Source organism: Diorhabda carinulata, chromosome X, assembly GCF_026250575.1.
Source record: "Diorhabda carinulata isolate Delta chromosome X, icDioCari1.1, whole genome shotgun sequence".
In the NCBI taxonomy this organism is placed as follows: domain Eukaryota; kingdom Metazoa; phylum Arthropoda; class Insecta; order Coleoptera; family Chrysomelidae; genus Diorhabda; species Diorhabda carinulata.
This window is the reverse complement of record NC_079472.1, coordinates 56708605-56734852: the sequence shown is the minus strand read 5'-3', so window position 1 is coordinate 56734852 and position 26248 is coordinate 56708605. Positions and strand designations below refer to the sequence as shown.

The 26248-nt window shown below is 32.3% G+C and overlaps 1 protein-coding gene across 2 annotated transcripts; it reads right to left on the bottom strand.

The window, feature by feature from the left end:
• Window positions 1-4636: 4636 nt before the first annotated feature.
• On the bottom strand, window positions 4637-25627 carry LOC130902319 (N-acetylgalactosaminyltransferase 6-like). Of its 2 annotated transcripts, XM_057814382.1 has the most exons (10): window positions 25169-25627; window positions 23255-23327; window positions 16446-16590; window positions 15991-16157; window positions 13940-14128; window positions 13678-13855; window positions 11954-12182; window positions 11200-11421; window positions 6443-6697; window positions 4637-5030 (listed from the first exon to the last, which is right to left on the bottom strand). In XM_057814382.1, exons 1-10 carry the CDS (start codon window positions 25331-25333, stop codon window positions 4857-4859), a joined length of 1797 nt encoding a protein of 598 aa, XP_057670365.1. In that variant the 5' UTR covers window positions 25334-25627; the 3' UTR covers window positions 4637-4856. The 2 variants fall into 2 exon arrangements, with proteins under 2 accessions (XP_057670365.1, XP_057670364.1); XM_057814381.1 differs by having other exon boundaries at window positions 13678-14128.
• Between the last annotated feature and the right edge of the window lie 621 nt (window positions 25628-26248).

Sequence of the window (26248 nt, the reverse complement as noted above, 5' to 3'; positions counted from 1 at the left end):
GATGTCATTTAACATAAAGTGCATAAGAATACAAAAAAGATTCGTTCCAGCCATATAAATATTTATCGAGTTCGATGGTTCCAGCCCATCCAACAACCGTCCTTTGTACGATGACGATTCTGCGCAATAGAGATTACATGTTCCAACTAGTAGGTTACCGTTATACGAACCGACTTGGTATCGTTTGTGAACCGTTTCCAGAACGTTCTTTTCGATACATGGTTTATGGTATGGAGTGTACACTACACTCCATAGTTGATGACAAATACGGGTACAAGAGCCGTGCATAGCCGAACGCTTCCGATAACCGTTCCAAGTTCGGTTCCGACTGACGGGCTGGTAGAAACCTAAAGATAACAAGCTCATATCGCTACACTGAGAAAAATACATACTACTTTTCAGAGCTGGGCAGTAATCAAGAAAATTGTACTTGAGTACTACGAAGTACTCCGAATCGATATTTTCGTGGTTCAATATCTTTGTCAATTTCTTTTTTGGATTTCTCTGGTAATATATTATCAACGAAATTTCTAATTCCTTTCCAATTTCTGAAGGCGAATTGGAAAATGTATTGTTTGCACTCATCTTATGGGTACTTTTGAAAATCAAAATTATTTCATGCCAAAGCTCGACATTTTATTACAATGTAACTATAGACAACTTATTTAGAATATCCTGTTGTGCTATCGTCACGACCGTGACGTAGTGCTCTAGAGTTCGGTAGTGTTTCACTCTTTGAGAGAATGTGGATAAAGGTTTCTTCTCTGTGCAACAGAATCTGCACGTCGCGCCACATTATCTGATGAGTACAACGTCTTCAGGTAATTGTTAAGGAGACAGTACCCCGACAAGACTTCTGTTAGTATTCGTATTCGTATATTGTTCTTACTTAGTTTGTTACATTCAGCAGATCTTCTCTGGTTATAGTTTCCCAGAAGAGTCTTTGCCTTAAGGTTGTCCCAATAATTGGTTTTGTTCATATTCAGCAATCTAACATCAAATCTACGATAGCTTGAACCAACTACGAAACGGTAGTAGGATAGATAGATAGATGGTTAATCTGTTGGTAAATTACGAGACAATAAAATTAAGAAATTTTACTTCCAAAATTATAAAATTTTCACAATTTTAGCCTAGATAAGGCAGCAAAATAAATTTACTATTTGTATCACAGTGATATACAATTTAGAACATGTCTCAAGTTGATTGGTAGTTTTAATGAATTTGGTAGTTCTAAATATTTACAATTATTACTAGGTATACAGAGTGTCCCAAAAAGTGTCGAATAAAACAGGAGTTTTTTACCATATATCTAATTTGAATTTGGAAAATGAAAATACACAAATCCAAACATAATTTAAGAATCATGTGAGAAAATGTTGAGTTTTTTTTAGCGATAAATAAAAATAAAAACAAATTTATTTTTCACCACTGTTAAATACCTTTCCCTTTCTGAATTTTACCCTATCTTTACTGTTCAGAAGTTGGTTGTAATGTATATGAGAGATTTTTTATTACCGGTTATTTACCGATGTAGAATCGGGGGATTTATGGTTCTTAAATTCTTCATAAACAGTATTTGTGTGATTAGTGAAATTTCAATAATCATTGAATGTGTATTTGTATAAAATCGTAAAAAGTATCAAAGTCTTTGCCTAAAATAAATTCTCTCTCTCTCTCCAATTTTATAAACACAACATCATGATCCTGTTGGACTTTGACGTACTGAATTATTACTGAGTTAAGGTGTTTAATAATCCTGAATAGCAAAGTCTAAACAAATTTATCTGAACAATATAACCCCAACAGATACAACGCCGAGAGCTGGACTTTGGTATCGCCATATAGAAAAATGTATGACAATTTGTGGTTTTACTCCTGGTGTTTCAAACAACTGAAACCGAATGAGGACAATGCTCAAGCATATTTTGTGATAATGCGTCTTCTGCTGATAATAGAGGAGAACTATGGGTACCATGTTTGATGTGCTTAATATATGCTCGTAATAAATGCGGAGGAGATGACAAATATATTTGTGACTGGTGCAAATAATATGTAAATATATAAAGTATTCTATACTTTCCTCTCCTTTTCTAAAGTGGGAATTTTATGGTTTTTTCTTGTTTTTTGCAAAATTATTTACGATAATTACATATTTGCTTTTACATTTTGTTGTATAATTGCCTAAAGTACCTTTTCCTTAAATTTGGCTAAATTCCATTTACTAAGAAAAAAAATTTTTATGTACCAAACAAAATAGTCTTACATATTTGCACGTTCACATGTACCATCTATCCGTTATAAATATGTATTTACATTATTTTGCTATCTATAGTTCCTAAGGATTCATTCACTTTTTGGGACACATATTGATTAAAAAAACTGCAAATTTGTAATAATAACAAAATAGCAACAACAAATAATAACATTTTTATACCATAATTGTAATTTGGTTAACAATATATCTTTTATTAAAACTACAAATTTTGTAAAACTAAAAGGCACCTAGACTTTGGAATACTATAACAAGTAAAATCAACGAAAATACTCAACATATAGTGAACTCCAGGAATAAATTGCAATACACAATAAACCCGTTTGAAACTCGAATAATTACATCAGGCGTGATAAATACATCTGTAAATTTGTATTTAACTAGTTATTGTGTTTTACCAAATCACAATTATTTTAGAGTCTTTTATCTATGGTGTGAATACATCAATTTTTGTTGTTACTATTAAATTTCTCATAAAACCTTTTTGATTATAAAAAACAATAATTACATATTTGTAAAACAAACAATAATACTAATTAAATTAAGTATAAAGGCCAATCACAACTAGACCTCACTGGCAAGATTTTTTCGGGAATGTATATTTCAACATATATAATAACTAAAGCTATTTTACAGCTCCTCAAATTGCTTGCCTCTCAGGTATAAGGTGTTCTACTAGGTTTCATTTATCTTAGTTATTGCATTATTTTTTTGCCAAAAAATTGGTAGTTTCCTAAACCAAGCTGCGAGTTGGCATCTTTCTGCAATATAGTCTCATAGGATATCTTTCCACTTTTTAAAAAATATTGTTTCAACATGTTGAAATGTTTAATTCCAATATATCTAATATGTTAGTTCGGCTGGTTTTCTAAATAAGAACCATTTTATTCAACAATAAGCCAGAAGATTATAGCCAACTGATTTTTTAAAGAAATATGTACTATATGGGGGAGACAATTGTACCTTGGACATAATGTCCCTTAAAACGAATTTAATTTAAAATCAGTGTCTCCATTTACCAGAGATGATCTTAAGTGGAAGTCTATTTAGTCTTCATAGCTGTATTCTAGTCTGCAGCGAATCGGCTGCGCTTTGTAGCAGTAATACGAAAAAATTGTTTTTACGTCATTAAAATAAATATTTTTCAAATATTTGAGAGAGATTTTTCGCTAACGGCAAATGATTGTGGCTAAGTGGTGTTTTTAGTTACACCTTGCGACTATTGGTAAGTAATTACGCAGTGTTGTTATTTATTTCGAACATATTCTCTATATATATATAAGCTATAAAATTAATTGATTGGAAAAATGAATCCTCTTGTACCTTGAAACAAAATTACCTCATGTATCTTGGAAAGCATACCGTTATAGGTTTTATAGGAAGTTAGGTTTTTGTTGTTTTTTTGCAGAGATCATCATGCCACGAAGCAGAACTGGTAAGAAGAGAGATCCAGTCAAACCTGGTGCCTTAGAGGCCACACTCTTGAAGAGAATTTTAAGACAAAAAAGAAAATTATGAATATTCGGTAAATTTTTCTGTCAAGCAAGTGTTTACTGAAGAAGAGGAAAATTGCTTGTAGGTAATGGAACGAGTGTATAAAAATGAAGCAACGTAAAAAACAATAATTGTTGTTTAATGGAAAGTACCTGTAAACAGTAAAATATTAAAATCGTGCGAGTTCAAATACGCAGAGAAATATGTGTTTAAATAATGTCGAGAAAAAAAAGTCATCATCGGAGGCCCTATTCTTGGTTAGCAATTTGCAGTAGAATCGGTATGCAAAGTTCCGTGCTAGCAACGGATGGTTTAAAAATTTCAAAAAATGAAACGAGATTGTTTTCGAAATTTTTGAAGTAAAAGTGATACTGGTGGTGAAAGCTGACAGCTGGATACTATCCCGAAGACATCTTTAAAACCTATGAAACTGGATTTTCTATAAATGTTTACCTGACAAAAACTTATCATTCAAAGGCTATAAATGTAATGATGGAAAATACAGCAAACTTCGCTTTACAGTATTGCTGAGAACGAATTATAGTTGGACTTACAATCTTAAACCAGTCATTATCGAATATTTTAAAAAACAGTTGTTCTAAAAATGTCAATAATCTGCCAACATACAACACGTCCAACCGAAAAGCTGGGATGACTAGTGATGATCTTAGCAATTCGTTTGAAAGTCAAAAAAAATTCTCATGGTCATGGAGAAATTTTCAGCCTAAAAAATATAAAAATGAAGTTTTTGTCTCCAAACACAACTTTCAAATTAAAACCACCAGACCAAGATTTTATTCAAACATTCAAAATGTTTTGTCAGATGATTTAGAAGCCAAGTGGATGATCGCAAAAACCTGGAATCTAGTCACTCATCGAATTATTTTTAATTAGAAAATACATACAGTCAGGCGAATGAAACTAATTTTTCACCTCTTTATAACAAATTTTATATAACCTAACCTCAACATAACAAACCTGAATTTAACTAATTACTTGATATAATGAATATTTACTTGTTCCTTTCCGATTTGTTATATTGAAGTTGCAATGTATATACTTTTATACCAAATATGAATAATTTTTTTCATTGTTTTACGCCTATATTATCCCAATCCGCAATCATCGTTAGGTTGACGTTTTCGAATCGCCATTTTTGTGTAATGGAATTTTCGTCACAAGTTGTTACGTACAATTTCAATTTACCAGGATCAATATCCAAACATCTCGGATTACCTCCGTGTATGAACCACTGTTTCTCCTAAAAACAAATAAAAATTAATTCGGTGCTTCATTTAAATTCATTAAAAAAAATGAGAAGTACAATTCAAGTTACAAAATGTTCTATGAACCTAAAAAGTAACGAATGAAAATTGTTCTGATTATATTAACACAATTAAAGAGTTCTAGTAAAATTCAATACCAAAAAAATGCAGACATGAGTTTAGCATCTTTTATGAGCTCTTTCCTAAAGTCCAAACTGCTTTGGACAAGTTGTATAAGCAAGGAGAAAACTAAATCTCCAATTGGTTCCGAGACACACTGGAGTGGGGGAAGATGAATTAGTAAACTGACTTGCTAAAATAGAGGCGGATTATTCCTTTCTATGACTTAAACCGTTGTGAAAAATCGTTTACAAGACAGTAGAATAGTAGAAAAATACTAGAAAAGTAGATAGATAGGAAAAATTCAGTTACTAGAATAATCTATAGGTGTTGAGAGCCTATAACCAAAGAAGATTTATTGAATATATTAACCCAATCTACGAATATCAACAGGAGTCTTGTCGCAGCATTACCACCTCAATAGACACCTGAAGGCGCTAGGTTTTGTAGAGGATGTAACTTGTAGATTTTGCTACTACACCAAATTGTATTTTTCTAAGTAAAATCTTAAAGCTAATGGCATTAGCTTCAAAATGATATAAAATATTTTAATGTTTGTTGTTCTCACAGTCCAACAATATTTTATATTTAGTAATCACCCTTTTTAAGCTTGTTTACAATAGTGCTAATTAGGGTTAACTGACCATTACACAACGTTATCTACCTGTCCAACCACTATCAGTTAGCCATCGATTTTTAACCAATACACACAAGTGACAAGCGGTCACCGTATTGCGACAAGGCCAAAGTCAGCGAGAAGTAAACAGTGCACTGAACATGAGTCAGTCTGTACGTCCACTCACTGGTGTTCAAGTCCAACAAGAGCTAATAGAAACGCGAAGAGTGGTTGTGAGTGGCTAAACAGTCAGAAGAAGACTTAAGGTAGCTAATCTTGACCCAAACGAGTTAACTACTGGCCCCAAATTAAGCCTAGCTCGCTGAGCAGGTTTACGGTTTGCCAGAGAACACGTTAATTGCACTGACGAACAATGAAGCTCCGTTCTCTTCTCGGACGAAAGCAGAGTATGTAACTGCAACTTGGCCTTTGCCTATTTTCTGGAGTTTTAGTATGGAGGGTAGAAAGAAAGAGAGCAATATGTGTATATGAAAAAGTATTCGTCGAAATATACAACTTGACAACTTTTTACACTTTTTCAATAATGAACTATTATATGAAATTTTACAACTCTTTATTATGAGATACTCCTGATTTCTATTCTCCATAAATTTGAAGAAATTATGACAACTTTCTAGAGTCTCGGTGTATTACAATATTAATATTACTTACCACATCATATTTCCAATATTGATTACCTTTCATACCATGACAACTGTATAGTGTTATTTCAGCCTTATCATTGGGGTCCGATACATCTAAACAATCAGTTCGTTTTGTTATTCTCAAATCTTTGTGCCAAGTCAAAGTGAAACTCTGACTACCAGCACGAGCAGTACCTTTTACGCAAGCAGCTACACCTACCACGTCGTTTTTTTGTTTCTTAGAAGAATCGACGCAAAGTTCGGGAACACCAACATTACGTATCTAGATTAAAAACATTTTGTTAAGAATTTTTTAATCTGTTATTTTTTTTTTTGAAAGTAAATTTATATTCCGACGTTTCACATTTATTGATTTTATTCTTAGTGACAAAATAACGCAGTTAAGCTCGGTTTATGCAGCCAAAATTAAAATTAACATGAAACTAAACTTTCTTGGTGATAATTTTTTAGTTTATGCTATTGGTAAACCAATATAAATTCCCTGCATGGGTCCTTTTTGTCATGAAAATGTGGAAAGTTCCTGACGCTATCAGTGTTCCATCGTCTAAAAGATATTTCTAATTTTCAGACATTGCTTTTTCCTATTTTTTTATATCATTTTTAAAAATAAAACACCTCGGAGGAAATCGGCGCAATAACGCGAATCATATTTCCATAACCGAAGAACAAGGATGTTGTAAACAAAACAATATCACAAATACCTTAGATTAGGAACATCTGGGCAAACCTCACAACTTGCCTAATGACATCAAAGGGTTAAAGTCAAAGCGCCTGATTGGCTTATCAAAAGACATCGACCACTGGTAAAGTCAAGGACGCCCACAGCTATGAACTATGAAGGTTTCCTAACCTAAAACCAATACAGACTAACCTAACTTATTATGTGCTCATAACCTTATAAAATGAAGGAATTAAACTAAGAAGTTGAAAATTTAATTTTAATTTACTGTTACTTAAAATTACCATTTCAGTGTCTTTCAATAATTTTAGCTGCATAAACCAAGCTTAAGACCCCGCTTAATGCTGTTTCGTTATAGCGGTCATTTATTTAGGTTTAGATTCTCAGACGCTGATTAGAAGATATCGCCAACTTTCGTTTAGAAGAGGACACCCAAAGAAGAAGAAAGTCTTTTATTTTATCTCTGGGTTTCCCCGAAATTGTGTGCGGAGCTAGGTTCTCAAATACGTACATATCCGAAACAGTATAGTTGTTTAACGCTGTGCTGTTCGCACGAATTTTTTATCATTGAGATATTTATTGACAGTATAGTCCAGGCTACCAAGGTTTTAACTACCGATTTCCACGAACTTTCATCGATTTTAATGAAATTTGGAGAGCATGTAGGGAATACCTCAAAAAGCAAAATCGACCCAATGCCGATGTGTGCTTGTTCCCTGGGGGTAAAAATTTTTATCCGAAAAATAACCACGGTAATTGATAGAGGACTAAATGTTAAGCGAAATTTGTTCCTGGTATTTTTTTTTTTTAAATTAATAGTTTTTGAGTTATGCGCGATTAAAAATTTAAATTTTTCTTGAAATAAACCATGTTTTTAAGCGATTTTTCATGAATAATTCAAAAACTTTTGATTTTATCAGAAAAAGTGTGAGAAGCAAAAATGTAGCTTATAAAAAAACCAAGAGATTATGATTTATTGGAGGTTGCATACATTATGCGAACGAAATTTTTTTTAAAATTCAACGTCGAATAACGGAAAAACAATTTTGCACAAAATCTTTTTCTTTAATATGAAGGTTCGTAGAATTATAACGATTTTTTTTTGTAGAAAAAAACTCAATTTCACCCTTAGCAATAGTACCCAAGTAAAAAGATAATTCACTGTCGATTTACTTTATTTACGTACTAACAATGATTTCTGGAAATTTAAATGGTTTAGAATGCATAATTTCGAAAAAAATTCTTTTTACCAAAATTTCGGAAAAACTATGAACATATGGTAAAATTAGTAGAAAACAGAAAGTTAGTATTTTTTTTAAACAAACATTTTGCATTTTTTGCAAACATTTGTTTTTAACTGAGATATGACCTTACAAATCTTGCCTCAACTTATGACTAGTGCCATTTTCGAACAGTTTAAACGTTGCTCTTTGAAAAATAGAGGGTTAAAAAAATCTAAACTATTATAAACTTATAGGTTATAAAATTTCCTTTAAATATACGTTTTGAAATACTTAATAGCTTGAACATTAACAGAGATATGGCCAAAAAACAACTTACACTTTTTTTTTAATTTCAGATCAGGATAGATTTTGGAGTTTAAGTGTTTGAAATTTATGATTACAAAATATTTTTATACAGATTAAAAAAGGTTCATTGAAAATAAATAAGTCATCAAAAAGATATATACGTTTATAAATAATTTTTTTTTCGAGATAATGGGCGATTTATAAGGTAAAATGTTTGTGTTAAACACAAATAAAATGAGTCAATTTAATATAATTCATCCGGCACAAAGTCATTAAATAATTTATATACAATTTTATATTTTATATTATCATCCCCATATAAAGAGGGTGCTTTATAAGAGATGAAATACATCAAAAGGATTGAAAAATTATGAATACCATCTTGAAACATTAAACAACTTTTATTTAACCCTTACAAATATTTTTCTACTCATTAAATGCTTATAATTTTATTGAGTAGATGCAATAAGCGATAGTTTTCACCCCTGAAGAGTAGCCTGGACTATTATCGTGATTATAAATTTATTGATACTACTAGTGGAACCATGCTGCAATAGATTATGTAATTTCACTTTCTTCCAAAGAACATTGGCCGTGCGTCAACCTTTAGGTCTAATCCCTAAATAAATTTGTTATTTATACAGTACAACATCGTAAATCCGGAATCACCGGAAAAGAATTGGTTCCGGATTTTAGATTTTCCGTATTTTAGATCATAGGAACATTTGACTGCATTTATGGTGACCCCATCTATCGCGCTACCGAGAAATCATATCGCATTACATAATAATGTAAACAGACGGAGACGTATGCGTAAAATATAATAACATCGCCTTTAATACTACACAAAAACACATTTATAAAATAATATTAATAAAAATATTAAATACTTTATAAACAGCAGTCAACAGTAATAGTAAAGAAACAATAAATAAAAAAATATGGTATCCCCATCTAATGTCAAATACAGAAGTTAAAAATTACGATACGAACGAATTAGTTCGAATTTTAGATATGATGTAAAGACTACAAGGTGTGTTCTTGCGCAGTCGGATATCCACAGCCAATGAGAGGCCTTTCCCACTATCGGCCATATAAATTCCGGCCAATAAATTCAATGCGGGGATTTGAATCCTTTCGTTTTAAAAGATGGAGTTAGGAGATGCGAGATATATTCAAAGCGCTACTGTCAGTTAAAATCTTTTTACTGTGATTCTTGTGATTAGAACCAGTGCTGAAAGTGAATCAAAATTGAATTTTGTTAAATATACAGTGGATTTACTTATTAAAAGCCATATAAATAATTCAATACTTTATTCTGATATCACCTTGTTATTACACTGCTCGTTGACTCATCTAAACTGATTGATTTTCTTTGTTACTTGTTTTTTTTTCGATTTCTCTTGTGAGATTCAACATACGTGTCATCACTATAAGAGTGAGATCTTTTCCTGGTTCTTTCACTGTAAGATATAAACAGTTACACATACTTGTATTAGGGAACTTCTTACAAATATTTTATAGTGATACAGCATTTCTGCTAATTTTTTTTACACTCACGTTGAATTTTCACTGGTAGATAGATGGCACTGCATCTTTGGATAACACATGGATATTTGTATCTCCACTAACAATCAAGTGCTCGGGCTTTTGCAAGTAGCAACTTTTTTAAAATGATTCGGGCATATTCTCGCTATTCAAACAATAAATATTTGATCAATGTTAAATCAACCAACAAAAAAATATAGGATAAACTTGGAAACACTTACCGTGTTGGAGGTTAAGTTGTCTTTCTCCACAAACTTTTTTCCATTCAATATCTTTTGTAGCATGAACAAGGCATTTTAATTTTAATAATCACTCTATACGCTCAATGTAATAGTATATTACGTAACAAGAGTTGTAAGTAACCCATTATATATAAATTTCACGCATTCTCGTGTAACGTACTATACTTTTTCTGCGCCCATTGATGCATGCTTCTTAAGAAAACGTGTCCTATTTTTAAAGAAATTGTATAATGTGCTGCCTACATTTAGGGGCATAACTCTTTCAATCTTAAACATATCTCGCTAATGCTCAAAGTTTTCATGTTTTTTAATTGACTAAATTTGTGTAAATAGACCAAATAAAGTCTTACGTAAATAAAAATTTGATTGTAATTTAATTAAACCAATAAGTTTAAGTTTTCTTCTCAAAACGCACGTGTATGTTATGAGATCTCATTTCGTGCATTTCATTTACAAGGAATGTAGATAGTGCGAATTTTGACGTTTACAGACATGGGCGTAGAAAAATAAATATGAATCAGTCAGCTGGTGACAGCCGATATGACAGAAAGTGAAACTCCGCAGTAGAGGTCGTACATTGGTTTTCGGTAAGAACACACCTTGTAGTTTTTACATCATGGATTTTAGATATCTCGCGTTTTAGAAGTCCGAATTTACGATGTTCAACTGTAGTTCCATAAATTGTTCTTCCTCCTAGTCAACAACCTCTTCGTCTATACCTCTAAAGAAATAAATAACATAATATAAATCTGTGACATTGACATACCTCTCCATATCCAAAATCGTCGGGTTCTATTGGGGGATATCTCAAGGGCAAATCGAAAGCTATAGTTTCCATAAACCATTTGAACGGTTTACATTTTAAATTTTTTCGAATAGCACGTTGTGCGCTTAGATCTCCTGGATCGATATTTTTATAATGCGGTCGTCTCTTATAAAGGTATTCGGCGTATTCGTCCATCCACACCTCTGCTACTCTTCTGTAATTCTATATAGAAAAAATCGACGTAATTTTCATAGAATAATAAATAGAATTGCTGAAAGATGAATCAATTTATATGTATTTAAGGATTGTAGTAGACAGGACTATTGAATAAAGTAAATTGTCTTTCTAGACAACTATAACTGATTAACATAAATTGAAAATTAACATTATCTAGTTAATAACACCATATAAAAATTAATTTTCAATTGTTTTCTTTTTGGTAAATACGTCAATGATATAAATAGAATTGTCTCAAAGGAAAATTAATACTAAACAATGATATTGTGACGGATACACATCCGAATGTCATTTGACAGAAACGATCATAGCTTAATAATATAAAAGATGTTGAGTGGCTCCATCTATCATTGGGTAACTATTGTTCTATACGTTTCTATAAGAAGTTGAATACAGCTAGATACCATTTTCTACAATTTTGATCATTTCTTTGGAATAAATTGCCAAACATCATATTTTGGGAAATTGGGTCAAGTTCACTGAGATTGAGAGTTCGTAAATAAAAAAATCGACTTACCCTTCCAACAAAATCACCTTTACCTGGATTCGGAAAAGGAGCGAACTTTCTATAAATATGACCAACTCTTGAACAAGGAGCATCATACATTTGTCCACCACATTGCCAAATTTTGAAACTAAGCTCATATTGTTCACCACCCCAAATATCCAAACCTTCATCGTATCCGCCCAATTCCCAAAAGAATTTTCTACTTATGGCAAACAGCCCTCCAGCCATTACTGGGCTCCTGTAATATTTCATTGAGATGAAATTTCAAAAGCCTTTATATGTCAAAAAAATGAATTACAGTTTCACTCTGTCCCAAATATCTAATCTAAGAAAATCGGTTACAATATAAGTCAACTGCAGGGTGATTATTCCGTTGTGTATGTTCACACTTTTTCACTAATTGGTTACAATAAAACACAAATGCAGGGTGAGTATGTCGTTCGACAAAGAAATTCTGTCAGTTTTCACTCTTATTTCACTAATTATTTAAATAAAAGTCAACTGCAGGTGGAGTAAGTCGCTCAACAAAGAAATTCTGTCAGTTTTCACTATTTTTTCACTAATTTTTACAATAAAAGTCTATTGAAGGGTGAGTATGTCGTTCAACAAAGAAATTCTGTCAGTTTTCACTCTTATTTCACTAATTACTTAAATAAAAGTCAACTGCAGGGTGAGTAAGTTGTTCAACAAAGAAATTCTGTCAGTTTTCACTCTTTTTTTTTATTAAAAGGTTACAATAAAAGTCCACTGCAGGGTGAGTAAGTCGTTCAACAGAGAAATTCTGTTAGTTTTCACTCTTATTTCACTAATTACTTAAATAAAAGTCAACAGCAGGGGGAGTATGTTGTTCGACAAAGAAATTTTTGTCAGTTTTCACTATTTCTTCACTAAATGTTACAATAAAAGTCCACTGCAGGGTGAGTAAGTCGTTCGACAAAGAAATTATGTCAGTTTTAACTCTTATTTCATTAATTACTTAAATAAAAGTCAATTGCAGGGTGAGTAAGTCGTTCAACAACTCTTATTTAACTGAATGATGAACTTTAAAAGGTCAATATTTCAAATTAGTTTACATCATGCCATCTGGTGAAAAGAGTTTCAAGATAGAAAATAACTGATTAGTATCAACATAATAGTGTCATAATTTGTAAATCAGTTTGATTTTCATTAAAAATAAACTTGGAATGAAGAAAATTTATCACGAAAAAAGATATAAAAAAGTTCGGTTAGATGTAAAACAGGTTAAAAAAAAATAATTTGTATATTTAGCTCATCTAACAGTTTTTGTGCAGATAATCTCCTCCAAAATTCTGTATCAGTGATGATTGAGAGGTTAGGATTCGATGTGTTAAAATTCTATATCAAAAAAGTAAAACATAATCACCAGCGGAGGATACATCATGATCAAGATTTTGCCATCTTGGACACAGACGATGAAGAAAAAATCGAAGTTAGAATGATTGACGATGATTGACTAACGTAGATAGTGAAGCCTGTCCTGTTCTATTATGTTAATAAGTTTGGCGAATGCGGAAATTCTCGGAAAGACCATTTACATACACTTCTTAGTAGCCAGATGATATCCTTCTCTAAGGATCCTAAATATGGTAGAATTATGTGAATTTTTTCATCACTCACCATGTATAATGAACTTTGTCCACTCCAAAATCCATTTTATGATAATTAATATCTGTTTCTGTATAAGTAGTGTACATAAAAAGTTGATTACTCACTTGAAAGGCTCAGTAGGTCTTTTGAGGTCTTCAGGAAGAAGAGGTAATCTCTTATAAAAAAATTCCCAATCGAATGCACCTCTGGCACCTTCATCTTGAGCTCTGTATTCAAATGTTTCATAAGCTATCACGTCGATAAAGGGACATACGCAAGTCTTGTAATCTTGAGCAATTGGTTCTGAAGAATATTTCTTTATATTAGGAGAAGAAGAGGCTAATAATATCAGTATATGAATATGGTATTTATGTTCGAGAAATATACCTAATAGTGGAGGTAACCAGTTAACATTGGCTTCTGTATGAGAATCCAAAAAAATTAATACATCAGCTGTGGCTTCACGGGCACCTGCTAATCTTGCTCTGATTAGTCCACTTCTTTCGGGCAAATGTATCGTTCTCACTTTTGTTAAATTTGCTGCCAAATAATCGTCCAAAGGTTTTTTCGTGAAAGCTACAAAAAAATATACAAATCATGAGAAAAAAATCGACTTAGCAACCACAGGTCACTAACAAAAAAATGAACCCGAAATGGTATTTTTATTAGTAAAATATCAAAGCTAATGGCGTTAACACACACTTTAACAACAAACAAGAATTCTACAGGGAATTGGACATAACAAGGGATAATCATGGTCAAGAGGTCACCATATTGCGACGAGGCCAGAATCAGCAAGAAGTGGCCAGTGAGTGGTAACTTAACCTTATCAAGAGACTGGTAACTTTTATCGAAGAAGCGTTTCCGGAAGAAAAATGTGCCCTCAGAGAGATAACCGATTCATTGTCAGCACATCAGTGGGAAATAGGGCCCTCATTGATGTTCAAGTCCAACAAGAGCTCATAGAAACGCGAGGAGTGGTTGGGCAGTCAGAAAAAGATTCAGCTAAAAACATCAACCAAAAACATCAGTCTCAAATTAACCTTAGCCCACCGAGCCCACGTTTTGCCAGAGATCACGTTAATTGGACCGATTAATACGGAAGATATATAAAACAAAAACTTACAAAATGAAGAAAGTGAAGCCGAGGAAGAGTTGTACAGAAGAAATGCCGAGGAAAACGGAGAATAAGATGGCAGTGGAAAAACAAGGAATACGATAGCAAAGATAAAACAAAAGATAGGAAAGAATGGAAACAGCTGGTGAAAAAAGGACTAGACATCAGAAAAGGTAGAAAGGCGTCAAGATTATAAAATTTTTTTCCAAGAAATAAAAAAATTTATTATATGAATACTGGAATAAATAAGATATTATTGTAGACTGTCTTAAGGCCAGTCCAAAACCCGAAATTCCAATATCTTATTCAGCCATTTTTCGATTATAATGACTACATTTGGGATATAAGAGCACTGGCGGCGATTGGGGAGTCCAGGAGGGGGAGGTCGCCTCCCATTTTCTAGGGAAAATATAATTAAGGTTTCAACTAACAGACATGCAGAATTTGCCGCTGTTATAAGTGCAGCATATGCATTCAAAGAGGTAACAAAGATTTTGTATTTGAAAGTACTAAGTGACGCAAAGTTTAGCAGCAGATTTGAAAGCTTGTGAGCAGTTCAATAACATTTGATAGATATAGTGCAAATATTGAAACTGGTGGAGATGCTCTCTTACGAATTGATCACATGTATTACCAAGTTTGAGTTTATGTTTGTTTTGAATATTATGAACCACTTCTTTGGAAAAATTAACATACTTTCAAGGTACATACAGAATCATGAAGTACTCCATGTCGCTGACACCGTAGCTATGTCCATAAATGGTTTGAGAACTGAAGAAGAATTTCAAAAATTTTTTACTGAAGCAGGACTTTGAAGGACCAACAGTTTAGCGCAAAAGAAAATTTCCACCTAAAATAGGAGGAGGAGATGTTCATCTTGAATATGATTTACCTCAAGCCCTTTCTTTAAAAACGTTTCACTACCCTCTGTTGAAAACATTGAGTGAGGAACATTAGGTCACGAGTTGGAAAAAAACCAGCCAGTTCTACTCTGCGATATGGAATTAGTGCTAACGACTTCGACGAATAACAACTGAGTTTGTTAATACCGTATCAAAGAAGCATGTTTTGTTGATAGTTCCTCAGAAATTGACGTATTTTCAAAAATGAAGCATGATTCAGACCAAATTGATGTGCTAAATTTGGTTTCCCAATTCAAGTCTGAAGATGTTCACAACCAGAATGTATTACCTAAGTTTTTATAACTGTTTTTGACTATCCCTATATTGAAACGCAAGTTGGTATTTTGTGTACATATAACAACCCTTCATCATAATAAAATTTCCCGAAAATCGATAATTTTTACATCGAAATCACTTACGTTTTGAACTAAAATCGTCGACTAGAATAATTTCCTTCAAAAGATGAGGCGGCGATCTATTAATTACACTTACAGCTGTCCTTAACAATGTTGTCCAATGTTCGTTATGAAATGGTACAATAACACTAACGGTGGGAAGGTTCTTGAGATATTTCTTAGATTTACATCTAAAAATTAAAATGAATTTGATTTGATAACAACGATTTTTGAATATTTGATGGACATCGAGGTTTTAGTGTTTCTATGGTCAGAACTTTTCGTTATCTCAAAGTACATCAAAATTTTTGAATTATTGTTCAATTCCGAGAATTTGGTTATATATTTTCATTGAAAAATCCCACTTTACAGGATTGTAATTTGTCAAAAGACAATTTCAGAATCGACATATTCACATCGGTGTTGCCATATCTCGCCCTCACCCTGTAATTATCAAATAATTACTTATTAGATCTTACCCTACATGTCTAATATCAGGTACGGCTCTATCTAGTGCAATCTTATCGCTAAGAAGAGCGTTGAATCCGTTAACTTTGTACAAAGCGTCATATTGTGCAGTCTCAGAATTATCCAAATAAGCCGCTTTGCCCTGTTCTCCCCTACCTAGAAAAAAATAATCTATTTCAATTATTTCTTTATAATTGTAGATTAGACTACTGATAGAGATAAGTGATAAGAAAAATGTAATAAAATTTATTATGTAATTTGGATAATTTCAGTTGTTTATGTGTACTGCATCTTCAATCTTAGGACAGCCGGTACAGATAATTTGTTAAAGTGGTAAAGTCATTTACTGATACAAATTCATTCATTAAATTTAAATACCTTTCTTATCAATCTAATTTTGCAACCTAACCTAACCTAACCTAGGAAAGGGGGTAAAGAAAAGGGTAAAAGGAAAGAGGGAAAAAAGAGTAAATTTAGTGAATTTGTGGTTAATCTATTCTTTATATTCGCCGTTCCACTGCTGTCAGGCTAGAAGCTAAGCTGCCATGAAGTAACCAACCGGTAAAGCATCACTACGTGAAAATTAACTTCAAATTTGAGCTCAGTTGAGAGCGGCTTTCCATAGATAAGTCGTAAGTTTTATTTTAATAATTTTTAATAAAATTATTTGTAGCTGAAATAATGTTGACGGCGATAAATATCAATTGGGAAAATTGTGTCCAGTCCAGTTTATTTAGAATTTATTCATTTAGTTCCAGCTTTTTAACCTATTTTTTTCTCTACTTTTAGCATCGTTCGTTAAAAACCTTGTGTTCAATTTAATACTAATTGTTCACAATTTTTTGCAGTTCTTTCTGTAAAAATTATAGGATGAGATGTTTGTAGTTCGATAAACATGTTCTGAACGCAACACAAATATCATATTTATAAATCGAGATCATTTTACAAGGTGTCCGCCGGGAAGGTATACTACTCTGTTTGTTTATAATTTTTGATTAAATGAAAGAGAATGGATCTTATATTGATAAATGTTTTATTTATAGTCGACAATTATATATGGAATTCAATATCAGATAAATGTCCGCCTCTGTTAGCCTCACAAATGCGAGCCCTTTTGATTACATTCTCAAACATTTCACGCGGTATTTCATTAATTTCATAACGAATATTTTGTTTAAGTTGCTCCAGCGTTTCTGGTTTGTTTGCATAAGACTTGCTTTTCAAATGTCCCCACAAAAAGAAGTTCGGAGCAGTCAAATCCGGCGACTGTGGAGGCCAATCAACATCACCATTTTTTGAAATAACTTGTTGTGGAAATAGGTCTCGCAGTAATTCCATTGTAATCATCCTGGCTGTATGCGATGTGGCATCGACTTGTTGATATCACATGTTAATTAAGCTCAAAGCATGCAATCTTGGCGTTAAAAAGTTTTCAATCATATCACGATATCAATCTCTATTGACAGTAGGGTCCAATGATTGCACACCAGACTGTCACTTTTAATGGATGCAATAATTTGAGGGTTTTCCATTGCTCAGAACCGACTAATCTGTTTATTCACGTCTCCATTCAAATGAAAATGTGCCTCGTCACTAATTATGATTTTCTCATGGAAATCGGGGTTGTCATGGGCGATCTGTAACATCCTATTGGTATATTTACGGCGGCGTAAATGATCTTCTGGAAGAAGCTCTTGTGTCAACTGAATCTGAAATGGAAACAATGCAAATCCTTGTGTAAAACTGTGGCCAAAGTTGTTCTTTGAAGACCAAGCTTCTGAGCACGGCGTCGAATTGAGCTTAATGGATTGTTTTGAACACTTTCTTGAACAGCAGATCTTGCATCGTACGTTGTGGTCCATCCTCTTTCCTCGAAATCATTCACTACACTATAAATAGTGCGTCTTGTTGGCACGTTGTTTCACGTAACTTTCTCATCGTCACAGTAATCGATGATTGATTTTGATAAAATGTTTTAACGATTGAAACACGTTGGTGTACCGAATATTTTTCCATAATAAATTTGCCACGTCTCTACTTCACGACTACTAAATATGAACTGTCAACACTAAAGTTTAGCAAAACGGCGGTAAAACAAAGTAGTATACCTTCCCGGCGGACACCTGTTATGATAATTATTTTGAAACTAACAAAAGTCATTTCTGAAATACAATGTTTATTCCGGTAAATAGATAATTAATGGTAATAAAGTGTAGTAGATTATAATCCAACTTGACATTGAATTTTTTTTGTTGTAATCAGAATTTATCAGACTGAAACTAGGGCGGAATAATAAATTTCCGTAGCGTAACGTATAATCAAAATACAACTAATTCTAATATTGGCATACGAGTTGTTATAATTTAAGTTACCGTGAGTATAGTAATTTTCTTTTCAAATAATAACGCAGTTGAATATATTGTTCGAAATAATCCTCAAAATGAGAAGAAGTTCAATTTCGATCAGTGAGTTTCTAAACTAGCGAATAAATTTATTTTCTACGTAATCTGTAGTAAAATAGTGGGCGTTACACAAATAAGCCTTCTGAAAAGCCCGTCGTGCCTCACTCAACATTACCAAAGGCCGATGTCCTTGGTGGAACAGGCTCTTTGGCTATAACCTTTTTACGGATTAGGATATGTTAACCAACTGAAAAGGAAAAAACTGCGATGGCTTGATTCCGCACTGGATGGAGATCGCATAAATGAAATCCAGCAAATGCGAATGACTTTTTGAGCCAACTCGTTATACTATGGGAGTGGAACGAGGCTTTCAATAGGCTTCACCTGGACCTCCAGGTTGGAAGTCTTCGGTGGAGGAGGGTTTGATGTCGAGGCAAACTTAGGATCCAAGGTCATTGAGCGCCCTGAGCCTTTTCGGTAGTTTTGGCCTTCCTTCTCCTTTTTTCCTCAGCTCCACTGATGTTTCAGCCGGGCCTTGTCAAAAGCACCGGTCAGAGCTTGGACACCGGTAGGCACCTATGTTTTGGTGGTAGTGGGTATCGTAGTGCCTGTTTCAAAGTACCTGCTCCTGTGTCCTATATTACTCGCAGTCATTGTATGCGACACCTGAATAGGGTTCAGATCATTCCTCGGCACGATTGTTTCCGCTTTGGATTAAGTCTTTTGCCTCTCCTCATGCCTACGTATAGTCGCGGCTGCTGGAAACTCTCACTAACGTCAAAATCCAACGGATCCTTGGTATGTCTTGATGTACATATTTTTGTAATGACTAGAAAATGATCCTTGATATTTATTATCGATTAAAACGTTGCATATCTGATACTGAGTTCTTGCATCAAGTAAGTTTGTGATTATCTGTTACAGTGTTTTGTAAATATGGCCTGATATAGTAAATAGAGTCCGTTCGCAAAAATCTTTATACACGCTCAGTGCCAAATCTCATCAAGCTTTTTACATAAAATTTTTGACTAAAGCAAACCCAAATCAAAAACATAATGGAAACTGTTTACGGTGATTTGTGTCCACCATTTTCAACAATTGAACATTGTTCTAAATTGTTTCGATGGGGACGATAATTATTAGAAAATGACTCACGAGCGGGAGGTCCTGTGACGGTCACTAGTCCAGAAAACATTTAAGGGAAAAGTCAATAAATTGTAACGGGTGATGAAACTACCATCTTTTTTACTATGATTCTACATCCAAAATAGATTCTATGGAGTGGCAGCAAAGCCCGTGCCAAAAAATCTAAGGTCACGACAAACACCAAAAAAGTGATGATTTTGGGACCGCGGGGGTATCGGTTCAATTGACTTTAAGGAATCAAATACAACAGTAATCGCAGCATAATACTTACCAAGTCAGTTACCTCAAAAACTTATAGAATAAAGGCGCGGAAAATTCAGCCGAGGTGTGCGCTTTCTTAATGACAATGCTCCGCTTTCCAAGGCTCCTATACACAAACGTGGTTTCAGATATTGAACAGCCACCATATAGCCTTTATCTACCCCTCTCTCCCCCCCCCCCCGACTATTTTTGATCTTTCTATCTTCAGCTAAAAACTCATATACCGCACTAGGTATTTGTATAATAGATACCACAATTTTTCTTTTTCCATAGTTTGTATTTTATTTTCCATAAACTCTAGTTCCTTTCTCATTTTGACACACTCCTCTTTTAGTCCTATTAACTGCTAATTCGTCCTTCTTTGTTTTTTTAAGTTTCTGAGCTCTTCCATCATTCCCTCGTTGTTTTTTTCATCAATTGTTTCATCATGGATATTAATATTTCTTCTGTGGGACCCTTGTTTGCTGTACCTCCATTAAGCGTTCTTTTCATCTTTTTACTTCCTCCAAACGCTTGGTCTAAAACTTCTCTTTTCCTTTTATATTCTTTCCTCTGTATTAGACATATTTTGCAAGATGAAAAAACCCAGTTCAACCCTTCGGAAGTTTTATCTCCTATCAGTTATACCCTCATTCAGTGTATGAATTTTTATTAATTTTTGCACGGTCCGGCAAAACTGTTAATTAATTAGTGTTGGGTTTTTTTAAATATCAGACAGCTATTAGTATCCGCTAGAATAGAAAAAACCCTTAATACATTTTAATATAACTCTTCTGCGGATAACGAGATATACGGGCTTACCTTGAACATTCATTTTATTAATATTATTTCATTTATTTACGTGATTTTTTAAGTTTATTTATTCACAACCTTGTTCTACTGGTTAAGTGAATTGCTTTCCTGAATAACTTACATAACTACTTTTTTCAATAATATAATGTTCGATACACATTCTCTGAACGAAAGGGTGGAGCAAAAAATGTCTAAGACATTCCTCTTGATGGAGGTCATCTTTCAAAAGTATCCTTACTACAAAAACCATTTTTAAATTTTTTTATTGTTATTTTGACAAGGGGTTCGGTTTCGGCAACCATATCACAAATTGAGAAAGTCTAAGGTTTGATAAAATAATTTTTTTTGTACTAATTTTGAATTAGATTTGTTTAAAGTAAAAGTTAAAAGATGCTCAACATTACAAAGTAAATATTAGATGATTTTAAAACATAATTTGTTACTATTTTCTGTTTTTATTTAATTCAAAAACAAAACAGTGGTCCGGTTTTGGGCACTTTTCTCTTTGTCATAAATGACATAATATGTAATCCAAATATTTCACTAAACTAAAATCATCATGATAAAAACATCCAAAAAAGAAGAATATTATGTATAAAGTATCTTGTACTAATTGTAACGCTGGCTACATAGGGCAGATATCTCAGTATTTGGAAAATAGATTAAAAGGTCATCAATCATCTATTGATTAATATAGTGGGGTTCTGGCATACTTCTTTTATACCTTAACTACGTTTAATATATCGTTCTTAATAACACACTATTTTTCAATTTTTTTTAAACGGTATATTAGTTCATAAAAAAATAAATTTAAATACCTAAATGACGCGCCAAAACGAATTTGTTGTCACATGACTGAGTGTGACGTAGAAAGTAAGTAAACAGACTTAAGTGAGGTTAGAAGTAAATACAGTTTAAACAGAGTTGTTGGGATTCTTTTTAAAAAAAAACTCGCACGGCTGTGAGTATTCAGATTTGTAGAATACAAGATGACGTATCGTTGGTGCGTTGTACCAGAATGTACAAACACTAGTATAAAAACAGCAACCTAGTACCCGTAGTCAAAAAAATAATCTATAAGTTGAATAAATCAAATTTTTGTAATAATAGTTTGTGAAAGGTAATGTCAAGTATTTGAAGCAGTTCAATAATTATTTACGTAATGAATATTCATTAAATATTGCAAATTCGTATCTTCTTTGTTCATCTATCAAATAATTCCATTACATTATTTTTATTAGTTGTTATTTTCATAGATTAGTGAAAGTGGTTTTTGTTTATTTCAAGTATAATGATTCCATTTTATTTTAGTTCTAAATGATGTGAACATTCTCATTCATTTATAATTTTATATCTATTACATAAATGTATAAGGCTAACAGTTGTCTGAGCATTTCCTGTATTTTTTTAAAACAAATTTTACTTTCTCACAAAGAAATTTTTCAAGAAATTAAATAAAACGGATATGAGATTTAATTTCAGGGATGTAAACGGACTTAGCTATGAGCACATTCCTAAAAAGAGTCATCAACTTCTATTATTAGATTATTAACACGTTTGAATCACCCTCGTAGGGCATGATAAAATACTAAAATTAAATTAAAAACAATCAAACTGGAAATCGTTCGATGAATATGTTTAATTCAGTGAAATATATTAAGACGCATTCAATCGCGTTGGAAACTATTTATAAAATTATTATAGTTGGAGATTTAATTGGCTAACCCTATTTAGACCAATGTCATTTCACCAAACCACAAAATGAAACAAATTTCTGCAACGTAACCTTCTAAATTACCTCCGTAATTTCCCAAAAGTATACAATTAACTTAATATTCTACGATATTAAAAATATATATATATATATATATATTGTAGCACGTTTTATAATAAACCAACATAACTACGTCCCTCTACCTTCCACACTGTTTTATGGTACTTAGATGCTAGAAATACCTACCTACATATATATATACATATATATGTACATATATATGTATATTTTTATATATACATATAAGAAATTAATTGAACTTTGATTATTGTGTTTCCTCTCCGCCATCCTCGACCTAAAGACTCGCGCCCATAAATACTGTTTTTTTAATAAGCACAATTAATATCAAGAATTAGAAAAAAAAATGAATAATTATTGTAAAAAGTCTATAAAATAAAATAATATGACAAAATGCGATCATTATGTGTAGTATCTTCAAACTTACCTGTTCTTGAAGCATCTCTTTTTATTCGCTCATAATCATGCCAGTCAATCTTTTCATTGTCTACCAAAACTATCTGTAAACAAAAATTTGGTCATACAAATTGATAGGAATCTAAAAGAAATATTAACAAAAAGGAATGTATTTAAAAAACTATGTAATAATTTCAATTCTTAAACAAAAGTTAGTACTGAGGGAATGAAATATGTTTTTTTTTGTTGAAAAAATAAGAACCCAGTTGTTAATGTAATGAAATAAGTCTCGAAACTAAAAACTGAAGATTCTTTAAACTGCATAAGGCCCTTAACTATACCTATGAATGTTGACACTTTGGCGTGTTTTATAGTGTCATTTAAAGAAAAACTTGAGATTAGAATAGTTATTTTGGAATCATGTTATAACACAGAACTTGGACAAGATTATTTTCAAAATATACCAAGACTCAGAAATAAAGTGTATTTGGGCGAAACCTGGTTTTGTACACACGACATAGTTAAATATGGTTGGGTTGATGGTTCTGAAAAAATGTTTATTTAATTACAATAAGAATTTACAATTCTATTGGTTATTACTCTCGACTCAATCTATTCCTCTTTCTAACTAGTGCAAATTGTCAACAATTTTTTTACACTATCTCGCAATAGTATTTTTGTTATGGGAAATCCTATTCTCAGCATTTCTTTTGTCCATTTTACCAACATTTTCTCTGTTTCTTCCGACATGTAAAATTGTATGCCCATTTTTCTCTTTATGGCATATTTTCCTCTGGTTTTATTCAGCAAAGTAACCCTAGGAATTTCTAATTTACGCCCAATAACAGCAATTGAGACGCCTCTTTTGCATTCTGCTATAGCTGCTACAATATCATATTTGGTGTTTTCTTTTAAATTTTATTTCCTTTTAATTATAAGTAGCTTTTTCACATCTGGACCAATGGAAAACATCAAATATACCTAATGGAAGATATTTCAGACAGAGTGTTTACTATTGAGTTGGATGCTTAAAGATAATTGGTGGTTCAAGCGAGTCAGCAAAAACCAAAACCATATTTATCTTTTCCAGTACTTTGAAATTCAATTAGCACCAATAAAAGACACGTATATCTTCGATTGGGAGTATCAGAATTTTGAGTACCCAATAGAAGGCACCTGTACAAAAGATTGAAACATCACTCTATCCTATACAGACGCATCATCCAAATTTTTAAAATCTTTTTAAACCATCTGAGTTGATGTTTTTAATAAATACTTAATATAGAAGCTATAAACCCACATGTTATTATTTTCAATTAGAAAACAAACACTCACTTGTATGTTAGAGTACTTGAGAAACTCAATCTACTCTTTGATCCAAGAAAATGAATATGAATGCCTAAGGATACTACAATGTGGTTTAAAGTGAGTTACTTCACAAATATGCCAAGATACGCTTATTTTGCAAACCAAGATGCTCTTATTTTGCAAGCCAAAATATGCGTATTTTAGCCAACCTAAGTACAAAGTGATCTATCAATTTAGAAATGTGATTTATAAAGTGAATAAATGAGACAACTCATAAACAACTGTTTAATTTGTTTTGTCCATGATAATTTTTGGTAACATTACTCTGGACTTTCCCCTAGACCCCAAAGATTGAAAATATGAGTCACTGTATATACATTTGTAGTATCTCATTATATATTGGTGCAATTTCAAAGAAAACAAATATCTGGGATCAAAGCTCATGAAAAATAATATTTTCATTAATCATTTCCAATTCTTGCCTACTTAAAGTATTCTTTAAACAACGTCTTATTATTGCTGCTGAAGGAAATTATATTAAATTTCTATGTATATGAATGTATTATTATTGAATTAATAACCGACGTCAATTGCATTGATATTAAAGGAGAATAATATATAAATTTATTTTACTTACTGCCTCAGGAGCAATTGGTTCAATACCATTATTAATACCAAAATAAACACGACTGTCTATACGATAAGTTCTAGTTTTAAATATCCTATAAATTAACACAGTAAACACTACAGTCACGGATGATAATAAAATATATTTTAATAAAGTTTTTAAATTTCTTCTCATGTTGACGATCACAGACAATTCCACATAGGGATATTTTGATTACACAACTGAAGCCGCGTTGGATTTTATCACCTCATTGCTGATAAGATTATTTATTTATTTGTGCTTATACTTTTGTATTTTTTAACCTAACATTTTTATTTGGAAAATAACTTGGTCCCTTGGTTGACAATATCACCAACTGACCTCGTGATAACTAATAAACGAAATAATTTACATTCACCATTCCACCTTTATGAAGAGGTAATAATTTTGCATAGAGTGGTAATAAACAAAGTTTCGCAATAACAAAGTTTAAAGTTGGTCGGTTTATGTTGTATGTTTTACACCCGTCAAGGTCGTCAACCAATTAAAAGACATTTTAACGAAAGCTCGGAACTAATCAACTAACAAAGCTCAGAATTTCATCGGTTTAGTTCTATGAACTAACATGTATTTTATGTTGCCTAACATCCAAAACAAAAGACTATAATGAAAATATTAATTTTCAATAATGATGCTTATCTAGAAAATGAACTTTTTCATAAATTTCTATAGTTTTTAACCCGCTAATATTAGCTTCACTTGTATGTGAGTTTGTTTCTTTGTTTATAAATCTCTTTGGACTAAAAGCAAGTCGATTATTTGATAAAAGTTTCGATGTCCGTGTTAAAAACTAAGCACTTGGACAACCTTACCAACTACACCGTTATGACTCGAGATCATTTTCGACGAGATGTAGGTATATAAGTAGTGAAGTTATTATTGCCAGGAGGGTGGTATTAATTAAATATAGTTTTAAAAAAAAGCATGAAAACTCGTTTTCATAGCATTTGATACCAACGCTTTTAAAGCATATCAAACAAAAGTTGAAAATATTTTTTTTAAATAAGCTTGAAACAATAATGAATAAAAAATACTAATATTATTGTGAAA

Coding starts and splice junctions, on each gene's coding strand:
- LOC130902319 (XM_057814381.1), bottom strand. CDS start 25,333: ATGAGAAGAAATTTAAAAACTTTATTAAAATATATTTTATTATCATCC. Junction 12,183..13,677: donor AGACCTACTGAGCCTTTCAA/GTGAGTAATCAA, acceptor GAAATATTACAG/GAGCCCAGTAATGGCTGGAG. Junction 6,698..11,199: donor ACGATTTTGGATATGGAGAG/GTATGTCAATGT, acceptor TTTTTAATCTAG/ATACGTAATGTTGGTGTTCC.